Genomic DNA, 11,815 nt, shown 5'->3' on the forward strand with positions numbered 1-11,815 from the left:
CATGCCGCACCGTCCGCCAGTCCCCACTGCCGCATAGATGTGTTGAAGCGCCCAACACCAGTTCTTAAACGGTTCAGTGTGGTCCACTGCTGGCGAGGTAGTTCGTCTCCTCCTATGGCGCCGTCTCCTGGAGCCCAGATGTAATGGTGCATGAGGGAGGCACCAGCTGCCTCCCACTCCTGCTTCCAAGCTGCTGCCAGCCAAGCATCTCTGGAGATGTCCTCAGGGATGGAATTGAGCATCTCTTGTGCTACCATGTTGTAGGGGTGGCGCACCTTGAGTCTGCTTAGTGGAGCTGGCGTTGTTGTGGTGCTGTGCAGGATGTGCCAGTTGGTATTTTTTTGCCTTCCTGGCGAGAACGAGGGTGGCAGCCTCTCGGCGAAGGTTGGCCGGCGCTATTCCCGCAAGGACAGGCAAGAGGGACACAGGGGTGGGCTTCAGGCATACTGTTATGGTTCGGAGGGCGTTGTTAATTGCCACATCCACCTTTTTGGCATGGGGGCTTCTGTTCCAAACTGGGGCACAGTACTCTGCTGCAGAGAAGACCTTAGCAGAGGCTCCCCACGTTGTTCCAGCAAGGCGGCGGATCAGTGCAACCCTGGATGTCACCTTTGCCTTCAGATCTTCAAGGTGTTGTTTGAAGGATAGGGTCCGATCCAGACGCACGCCAAGGTACTTCGGGGCTTGTTGAACCTCCAGGCGTTTGCCCTCAATGCTCATTGCAAGTTCTCTCCTTGCTTACCTGGTGCTGAGATGGTATGACGCAGCAACAGTCTTTCCAACGCTGAGCTGGAGACGCCACTATTGAAGGTATGCTACCATGGTGCGCATGTCTTCATTCAGGCCGCCTTCCATCGCCTTCCACGTTGGTCGGCTCAGCATGATAGCAAGGTCGTCTGCATAGCCATACTTTCTGGATGCTGTGTCCGGTAGGTCGTATATATAGATGTTAAATAGCGTTGGTGAGAGAACTGACCCTTGTGGTACCCCGCTCCTCAATCTTCGGAGCCTACTGCACTGCCCACTGCTGGTTTGGAGAGTAAAGCTGCTGTTGGAAAGCGTCTCCATGATGAACTGCACCATATGCCGGTCCGGTATGGTCCTCTGCAGCTTCAGGTGGAGTCCACGGTGCCACACGGTGTCATATGCGGCAGTTAAGTCCAGGTATACCACTCCAGCTTTCTCGTTATCCTGGAAGCTGTTCTCGATGTCTTGGGAGAGTTGGGTGATCTGGTCTTCTGTTGACCTTCCTCGACGGAAACCAGCTTGTTCCCGTGGGAGCTGTGGGTCCACCACTGGCTCTATGCGGCTGTATATCAATCTTTCCATCTGTCACGGTCGGGGGTGGAGCATGGAGCAGGACGACCAAGTGCAGCTTGGACCAGGGTTTATTGGCGGAACTCAAAATACAGACTCGGTAAACTGACATGACTTAACAAAACAAAATGACTTCCCAACCAAAACATACTTGAAACCGACAGGAACCAAAAGGACATGAAGACAACATGACAGCAACCAACACGACAGCAACCAACACGACAGCAACCAAAACCAAAACCAGCAGCAACCAATACCAATGATCCGACAGGGAGTGAGGGGCAGACAGGACTTATATACATGACAGGTAACGAGAGGCAGGTGGGAACAATCACACTGATCATGGGCACACAGGAGGGGAGGGGCGAGCACACAGACAGAGACCAAGACAGACACATAGTGGAGCAGTTGGGGGCGAGACGTGACACCATCATCTTAAATGGGACACTCAGCAGTGAGATGGGCTTGTACGACTTGGGGTCCTCCGCATCTTTATTTGGCTTCAGCAGAGCTATCACAGAGGCCCTACGCCAGATCTTCGGGAGCTTTAACCTCCGGTAGCATGACGTGAAGAAAGCACTAAGCCATCTAGATGTTGTTGGGCCCTGGTGGATGACGAACTCCGGGTGGATGTTGTCACGGCCCGGGGATTTGCCCGGCTTTAGCTTGCTCATGGCCTCACTGAGTTCCTCTGCTGTAAAGGGTCCCGAGAGATTGGAATCGACGTTGGCCGCTCTTGAGATACAAGACACCTCACGGGATATCAGTCGTGCAAAGTCTTTGTCCGCATCCGGGATGCAGCCATTCTTCAGGAGTTGGGAGGCGATTGCGTCTGCAGTGACTGGGCATCTGTGGGCTGATGTATTTCTGCCTGTGAGCTGGTTGATGGTCTGCCACGCCTTGCGGCTTGAATGGGTGAAGTCGATTGATTCAACGACTTCTGTCCATCTCGCCTTGCTGGTGGCGTCCAGCTTTTCAAGCAGTGCTGCTGCCGTTGCGTCCTCCTCTTCTCTGGAGCTGGCTCTCTGGTGTTCCCTTAGGAGGCAGCTACACTCCTCATCCCAGCCTGGGATGTAGTTCCTGTTATACCCACGTGGGATGGTCTTTTTTGCTGCACGCAGGAGGACCTGGCAGTAGGCTGCATAGGCTGCTTCCACATCTGTGGATTCTGGGTCTGGGAGGCCGGCTGACCTCCTTTCCGTCTCCTCAGCATATGTCTCTCAGTTGGCTTTCTGGAAGTTCCATCTCTTCACAGGCTTCCCTGGCACAGATTCCACCAGTGATGTAACTTTGATGATGGAAGGTCGGTGGTGTGAGCGGGGGAACCTGTCAAGGACACGCCTCTCCGGTCTTGGGTCATTGCTGCGGCAAATGGCGAAGGCCAGGCCCGGGTTGGTGGTGGTGTTCCAGCATGCAGAGAACAAGGTTGGAGGTTCCTTGGGGTCGTACAGCAGCAGGGCATCAGTGTTAGAAGCCCATTCGCACAACGCCACTCCGCTAGGTGTTGAGCGGTTGTACCCCCAGTCTGTGTGCTGACAGTTGAAGTCGCCTGCATAGATTGCGGGTGCAGTTATAGATGGGAGTGACATTGTGGTTAGGACCGATGGTGGGGGCTTGTAAACGTTGATGACTGAGGTTTCCTAGATTTTAGTAACCAGCCACTCGATGTTGGAGCCTGGTGGGGATTGGCTACAGGCTGCCCAGCTTATTCTAGTGCGAACAAAGGTTGCCACTCCGTGCTGCTTGGTGTTGATGGACCCAGCGAGATGAAACCCAGGGATCTTGAAGATGTTGTTGGTCGTGCAGTGCGTCTCCTGTAGGAGCAGGACCGCGGCCCCGTTGGAGTCGGCCAGGTGCTGAAGGACTTCGAGTTTGGCGGTGGTAAGGCCCTCGACATTAAGTTGAAGCACCGACAGGCCTCGGTTTTCGACGGTCGGGATGGCTGCCCGTCCGCCATTCCTCAGTCTGCCGGCTCTGCGTTTGTTTGGCGACATTAGTTTTACAAGCGGGTCTTGCACCCTGACCTTGCTACTCACAGGGAAGACCGCGTGAAGGTTGTCGTCCACCTTCCCCGCCAGGTCTTGACCTGAATTAATTGATCGTCGATAATTATTTTTTTTTTCCTGTGCGGTTTGGCGGCCCGGTACCAAGCGACCCACGGACCGGTACCGTGTCAACCACCATGCTGCCAACGTATTTTATTTTAAACATACATCATTTGCACAAATTGTTATTTGGCCACAGCAAAAAATATTTCAGAAGCAGTAACTGTGATAAAAAGCAGTTATCTGGATGAAAATACATTGACTCAGCTCTTGGAAGAAACTGTTTTCGTAATCACCTTGCCTCTTTGTGCCTCATAAAACAGCGATCCAAGGTTCAATTAATGGGCAGAGAAAAGTCCTGAAACAATTGACGCCAGTTTTGTGTCAAGATCCCGTGAGGAATTAAGGTAATGCAGTTTCATTCTATTGTTTACATAAGAGACAAGTGGGAACAGGAGAGATGTTTGTGTCCAAAATTGACTCTGGATGTGTTGTATTTCCTGTATGAATCCCCTGGGGAGATTTATTATTCACTTGCATTGGAGAATTCTAGCTGAAACTTGAAACATCAGCAATCATCTGTCAGCTGTCATGTTACCAGTGCATCTCTAATGGAGTGTCCAGTAATACACAGCAGAGACAAAAACATCGCACAGCCATAATTTGTTCTTTAGCTTTAATAACGATTACAGGCTATGACAACTGTGGTCGCCACTTGCTGTGACATACTTCTATTGTAATCCATATTTGCAAGGTCACAATATACTTTGATATCAATTGGTCCCTATCGGATTAAAGTGACCCATACCTGTTCCATGTTTACATAGCATTTATATTTTTCAACTAACGTGTTCTGTTCAGAAGATCTAATGCTTTCTCTGGCACAATATTCGTCTTAGTTACTATGTGAGCACTTAGATTTACCAATTCACTCCATCTGCTTAAATGGTGCAGACACAGAGGACAAGCAAATACTTCTAAACATAAATATTCACACTGTTCAAATCAACAGGATTGAGACAATATTGTCAGACCAGTCAGCAGAGTGAACTGTTGTCACTTTTCAATTCGGATGCACTTTAATGGACTTTTCATTCCCTAACTCATTGTGCTGACAAGCCCATTGTCTTAATTGAAATGCCCCCCCCCCCCCACACACACACACACACGCACACAGGCACACACGCACACGCATACTCACTTCTGAATGAATCACTGAGACTCGCTCATTGTTCATGTTGCTCACCAGCAACTGTGGAGACATTTTATCAAAACATTGTTTTATATTTGACAAACAAATATCCAGAACAATTAACAAGGATATTAACTTGAAAATGTTTCTCTGATTTTCAGACCACTTTTTAAATCCCTGATATGCTTCTATTTTCACCACAAGCTACTCTTTGCTCTGTTGACGAGTCAGCATCCTGTAGGCCAGCATAACAAGTCTGGCACTATCTAATCCTGTATTCAAGAGGACGATAATACGACGGCGGGGATATTGTTAAAATATGTTATAATCGTAGTGCCAGCATTCATCAGTTTAGTGACCACACACTATCCGTTTTCAATTAAGTGTCAGTTACTTCGGCATAGGGCCCTATTTACATTCGCAATGCCACTCTCGTGTGATGTTCAGTATAACTGTGCGCATGGGTGGAGTTTTCTTCTCTTTTTTTGTAATTTTATAGATGTGCGCAGTTAGAAACGGGCGTTGCACTGTGGTGGAAAGGAAGACAACTGACTTGCCAGTTGCCAATTTTATTCCTCTGAGAGTTAATGTGCTAGGGGTGCACTTCGGCGGCGGCGCCGCCAGCAGTAGACAATCTATGATACTGCTGAAGAAGACATAGACTCGCTGGATTTCATGCAGAAGATCAAAGTGTGCAAAGCGGACAGTGAACGATGTAATGTTGGCCAGGGCAGATGCAGTGAAATGGAGCAAGGACATTTCCACGGAGAGGAATTTAAGAATGACTCTTCTCTCTTAAGTGGGATGCCAGTGACAGAGATTCTCTTTAAAAGGAACTATTATTCAACTTCTGTCCTTGTATAATCTCTTAGATATATGCAATTTGGAATTACCATAAAATCACACTCATCAAAAGAAACTTCAGCATCATCATTTAATTAAGTGCGACACATGGGAAACCCCTCCCACTGGGTGTCTCCTGCCGATCTTTTTTCTTCTGAATTTCTGGAGTACTCAAGTTTAGGAGCCGATCGCCTAGCGGACACGACAACAAATTCTGCCGTTTTTGCTCAAAAACAACTACACTTTTTATTTATAATTTTTGAGACCATGCAAAATCTCGAAACTATTTGTCCCACAACGCAGCACTTTACCGGAGATTTCCGAGCGGATCGTCGCTGTTCCCCGCCGTCGTATTACTCCCATAATAATTGGAACCTACTCCAGTTGATGAAGTGATTCAAGCGCAGTTCACCACCACGCCAGGTTTTTGTACAGGCCTAGCGAAATGGAGATGGGAGCGGAGACAGAAGACGTGCCCAAATTACATTTGGAGGCCAGCGAACTTTGGAGACAGTTCCATCAATGTTGCACTGAAATGGTCATCACAAAATCTGGAAGGTAATTCCGTCAATTTAATCCAGATTCGTTACATGTAATTAAAATCTGACCACCTTTCCCCCCAGGCGCATGTTCCCACCTTTACGGTTAAGATGCACTGGTATGGAAACAAAAACTAAATACATCCTAATGATGGACGTCGTGGCGGCTGGTGAACGCAGATATAAATTTCATCATTCCCGCTGGATGGTGGCGGGGAAGGCGGATCCAGAGTTGCCCAAGCGCGTGCACATTCACCCGGACAGCCCTGCCGCAGGCGAGCAGTGGATGTCCAAAGTGGTCACGTTCCACAAAGTGAAACTTACTAACAATAAATCTGACACGCATGGATTTGTAAGTGCATGCCTTGAGAAGCAATGTGCAGTACAATGATACATCAGTTTTGAGCAGTCGCGATCATTTGAACTAGTTGTCAATCAAAACTGAACTTTCTGTGTCTGTCTCTGTCTCTCCCTCTCTCTTAGCATTTTTCTAGCCTATTATGGCTTCAGTAGCTCCTCCGTCTCGTCTGTGGGATGGCAGCTGCCACCTCCAACAAATAAATGCCTTTCTGCCCGCCAGAATGAATGAATGAATGAATGAATGAATGAATGAATGAATGAATGAATGAATCTTTACTTCGAACATGATTGAAAGAGTAAAACACAATAAAAACAAACAAAAAATAATCATCGTCTGAAATGCACTGAAATACATTTATGAATATACCGTATTGGCCCGAATGAAAGACGACCCTGATTATGAGACGACCCCCTCTTTTTCAAGACTCACGTTTGAAAAAAGATTGTTTGAACACCAAATTGAATTTTTATACAGGAAATAATTACAGTACATCTGAAACAAACGATTATGACAATATATTCGAGAGAAAATGCACGTTATTTTACCTCATTAAAATTATGCAAAAAAAATAACATCCTAATATCTGAACACTTAAATATGTAAACTAAAGTGCAATCACATTTGTAAATGCTTCTGGTTTTTGAAATGTAAATAAACCAATCTACTGTGATAAAACAACAAAATTGCAATAACTGCATTAACCATTAAAGTGAAGTCTAACTGTAACTGTAGTCTAGAAACAAATCTGAATAAGGAAAAACATTGCAATAAAATAATGCAAACTGCTTCCACTATTGTTGAGGAGCCTGAGGACTGTATAGGGGGTTGTCTCGGATGGTTATGCTCATTTCGCCCCTGGGTGTCGGTCAGAATACAGGAGGGAAGACGTGGTTCAGTTTTGATTGCTTTACTAAATTATTGGCAAAAAAGTAACAAGGACTGCTGCTGATAGGAGCATACAGGCAAACTGGCAAAAGTGTATAGGCACACGTGTGAATGTGATTCTTGTGTGTGTGGTTCTTGTAAGAAGGGTGTGAAGGGTGTGTGTGGTTTGTGGGGTGTGGGTGTGTATGGCTCTGCAACAGACAGAAATACAGCACATAAGTCAATGCTCAACTTCTGACGTCACATAACACTAGTAGACGGCACACATTACATAACTAACTGCGCGTAACGGTTCCGCTATACTAAATAACTATAAATGAAATACTCTCGGCAACACACTAAACATAAGCTATCGAGACAACAAAATACATCTGCTGGCAACCGTTGGTCGCCGTGCTGCTGCGTAACGGCTACTCGCACGATGCGAGGCAAACTTAAAGGAGCGCGCCGAAGCTATCAATCATATGGCGCACACACGAAACAAACCGCGATCATACAAACGGCCCAACAGTAGACAGTAGTAACAATGAAATGTATTTATGTATATTTGTGCCAAAGATGCACACAATCACAGCAACATACTCAGTCGATACCAGCAACCTTTAACTTAAGCTCCAACAATCACGATAAACTGAGGTAACTCACGCGAGACTTATGGCGTGTTGACGTAACTTCGCTTTAAAGATATCTGGCGCCATCTAGCGTTGCAAATGGTTATAATGTCCAGACCCCGAATGTAAGACGACCCCAACTTTTTCAGTCTTATTTCAATGCAAAAAACACTGTCTTATATTTGGGCCAATACGGTATCTAATAACTGTTGATAAATGTTCAATAGACTACAAAAGGCAGTAACTAAATGTAAACTGTCAAATATGTATAATAAATAAATGTAATTGCTGAGAGTTGTTACTGTGTAGCGGACAAGATTTAAGCTATTCACGTGACATCATAAAACCTACCAGGGAATGAAGAAGATGAAACCTGGGCTTAAAATACGCGTGCATTTGTATGTGTATAGGAGGTTATCGTCTCCTTCCTTCCGAACTAAATCTCCTGACACCCCTTTGCCATTCCATGTAAAAGTTTATAGAGCTATTATTTGGATTGTGCAAGTACGGCCGCTGAGTCTTTTCCCTCCATTTGAAAACAGAAGTACATTTGTCTATTTCATTTGTAGACCATCCTCAACTCGATGCACAAATATCAACCAAGATTTCACATCGTGGAGGCAAACAATATCTTGAAGCTGTCTTGCAGCAGCACCTTTCATACTTACGTTTTCCCTGAGACAGAGTTCATTGCAGTTACAGCTTATCAGAATGACAAGGTGAGGTCTGTTGAAAAAGAATCTTATTAAAATGGTGATTTATTTATTACCGACCAGATGACATCGTTAAGTGTGACTATGTTTTTCTTGCCAACCATTCAGATCACTCAGCTGAAAATAGACAACAATCCTTTCGCAAAGGGGTTTCGCGACACAGGAAATGGTAAAAGAGAAAAGAGGCAGGTTATTTTTTCTTTATATTATGAAGGTGAAAAGTCCACCAAGTTTTCAGATTGACTGTCATATATGCTTGCGCATTCTGCAACTAAATATTTTTAACACCATGTATGTTGATTGATTGATTGATTGATTGATTGATTATTTTGATGTCAATAATGTCATAATACTGTTCTGAAATAGTTCAAATTGTTGCAATGATGTACTGCTTTGAAGAGGAAGTCAAACCCCAAACTTATATTGAGATGTTCTGTGCAGACCAACTAGTCGAAACACATTCTTCTGATTAATGTTTTGTTTGTAGAATATGAATTAAAGAGGCAAAATCAACCTGTTTTCATCCATCTCAGGGGGTGGCCATTTTGCCAGTGGCTGTCAACTGAAAATGACATCAGAGTATAGCAATTGGGATGTCATTTTCAGTCGACAGCAAGTGGCAAAATGGCCGCCCTGAGATGGATGAAAGTGGGTAATTTTTGCTGCTTAACTCATATTCCACAAATGTGTTGAGACTAGTAGGGGCAAAGACACCATATTACTGTAAAGATAAAGGGTTGACTTCCCTTTGAAAGTTTTCTGCTTGACCCTGCATTTTACTTTGCATTTGACTTTACATTTTTCATTATTATTCTACAGGAAGCTACCAGATTCATCAACAAAGTCAAAAGAGATGCGAATGACTGTTGTGAAAGGTCAACCTGCTAAAGATTGTTTTCTACAGTATTCCCCCAACTCAAAATCATCAGGTGCTGCTGCTTTTTGTATTGTGTTTTTATGAGTCTCTGTAGCATAAATATTCTATTAATTCTACTCTTCATTTTTGTTCCTACAAGATGTTCAAGACAGTGACAATGAAAAAGGACATGGAGCCCACAAAAAAACTGAACTCAGGATTTCTCCAGGAAGGAGACCAAGTCTGATTGATTGTTGCTCTGTTCGGCAAAATGAGATTCATCGCAGTTCTCATTCAGAATTAGAGAGACATCTTCAGGACTCAACAACTGGACGGAATTCTCTCCATTCTTCCAAGTTAAACAGCTGGTACAGCGGCATCCAAATGGACAGAGTAGCGTGCTCTGGGCAGACCTTGGTGACGCCCGTCTGGGGTCCAACGTCACTTGGATGTTCTCAACAGAATACATTTCTTTTGCAGGTATGGTCACATGCTTGAGATTGGACATACTGCACTGTACTGTGACTTCAATCAGATAGCTCAGAAAATAAGGATTGCAAATTGGTTTAGTCGTTATCAAAAGAAATTCATTCTACATAACCAATCTATGGAAAACATTTAAGGGTGATTGACATGTAGTACATACAGTATAGAGACTTCTTTATTAGCATTACCATAATTTTCGGACTAAAAGTCGCTCCGGAATATGTAGGTCGCATTAGCCATAAAATGCACAATAACGTGAAAAAAAACATATATAAGTCGCTCCGGAGCATAAGTCGCATTTTGGGGGGAAATTTATTCGACAAAATCCAACACCAAGAACAGACATGAACGAGCAACAACAGGCTAAACGATAGGTATGCTAACGTGACATAAACACAAACGAAGAGCTGAGAACGGGCCTGACGTAACATTCAGAGTTAATATAAAAAACTGTTACATAAATAACACGTTTATAAAACCATCTGTGTCACTCCAATTCATTAAATCCATCGATCGTCCTTTGTCAACAATGGGTGCGCGCCGCTGACGGCGCTTGCACTTCAAAATATTCCACAGGCCCATATAACGATATATGAATTAGATATCAAATAACTATTATATAAGCAATAATATTATCAAACCATCTGTGCACTCTAAATCATTAAATCCATCGATCAAATTCCTCGTCCTTTGTCAACAACGCCGCGCGTGCGCCCTGACGTCAGCCTCGTCGTTATTCCACAGATCTAGTATCTAACTATATTGTAGCGTTAACAAAGTACAAGGAAAGACGTGGGTTTGGGAAACGGCTCTTTATTTAACAAAACAAACTTCCAGGCGCCCCATCCACCGTCCCCGGACAGCCGAGCGCCGGCCCCCAACTTCTATCCACGGAGGTGAAAGAGAGCTCCGTAGAGTAGGAGCGGGCGTGCGTAAAAGCCATAATAGTTTTTCAAACCTTCTGTGTCACTCCAAATCCTTAAATCCTTCAAACTCTTCGTCCTCCATCTCACTTAGAAACAAAGCCACTAATGATGCCGGTAGTACGTGGGGCCCTTCGTCATCTTCGTCATCCCGTGATCAATCTTTGTCCTTTTTGTAAACAACCGCCGCGCCACGCCGCGCCGCTGACGTTACTTCAAATTCAAATTACAGTAATCCCTTGCTACATCGCGGTTCGTTTATCGCGGTTTCGCTTTTTTTTGGGGGGGGGGGAATTTTTGAAAAAATTCACATATAAGTCGCCCCCCCACCCAAACTATGAAAAAAAATGCGACTCATAGTCCGAAAAGTACGGTAATTAGATGGCGTGAGACTGCTGTTGAGTTGAGAAATAAATAAATGATAACATTGCATTATTACGTCATCCTTCTTGCATCATTGTCCATATTCTATGTTCTATTTGTTTACAGAACTTGATGAGTCTGTCGTACTTGGGTGGCTTTCTGTTCTATCCCTACTCCACCTTCAATTCATCATCAACTCATTATCCGGTCCCACCGGTGCAGCCCAGAATGGACCTTCCCCCCTCAAGTATGACAAACTGGGACTATTTTTCTTCTCCAATAACATGGCCACCTATTCCGCCTGTGGCTGATGGGTTCCAATATTTGGAAACTGACTGGCTAACCCTAAAACAAAAAGACACTGGATGAAGGTGAGACTGTAAACCAGGAGACAACCTATGCACAAGCAGAAAGACAGTTGTAAACACTGACGACAAATGCATGCAGCCAACCTACTTCCAAACCTTTATTCAAGTTTTATTTCACTTCCAATTCTCCATGTTGGTTTAATTGGTTTATGATCATTCTTTTTCCCCTTTGGTTGGTGAAATAAAAATTGGTCTGCCTGCCTCCTGCCATTTATTGTGTGAGTCTAAAAAAAACTCTCTGTGACAACTTAAGTGTGGTAAACATGGTAAAAACATAGCAATGTGTTTTTAGAACAAATTAATGGTGGCTGAT

The 11,815-nt window shown here is 44.6% G+C and overlaps 1 protein-coding gene across 1 annotated transcript; it reads left to right on the forward strand.

Annotated features, from left to right (window-relative positions):
• The first annotated feature begins 5,324 nt into the window (after window positions 1-5,324).
• LOC125965760 (T-box transcription factor TBX3-like) lies at window positions 5,325-11,815 on the forward strand. Its single transcript, XM_049716599.2, has 8 exons — window positions 5,325-5,955; window positions 6,021-6,294; window positions 7,910-7,918; window positions 8,363-8,512; window positions 8,615-8,695; window positions 9,330-9,435; window positions 9,523-9,842; window positions 11,261-11,815. The coding sequence occupies exons 1-8, from the start codon at window positions 5,843-5,845 to the stop codon at window positions 11,501-11,503; spliced, it is 1,296 nt and encodes a 431-aa protein (XP_049572556.1). The 5' UTR covers window positions 5,325-5,842; the 3' UTR covers window positions 11,504-11,815.

This window comes from Syngnathus scovelli, chromosome 3 (genome assembly GCF_024217435.2).
Source record: "Syngnathus scovelli strain Florida chromosome 3, RoL_Ssco_1.2, whole genome shotgun sequence".
Classification (NCBI taxonomy): Eukaryota; Metazoa; Chordata; class Actinopteri; order Syngnathiformes; family Syngnathidae; genus Syngnathus; species Syngnathus scovelli.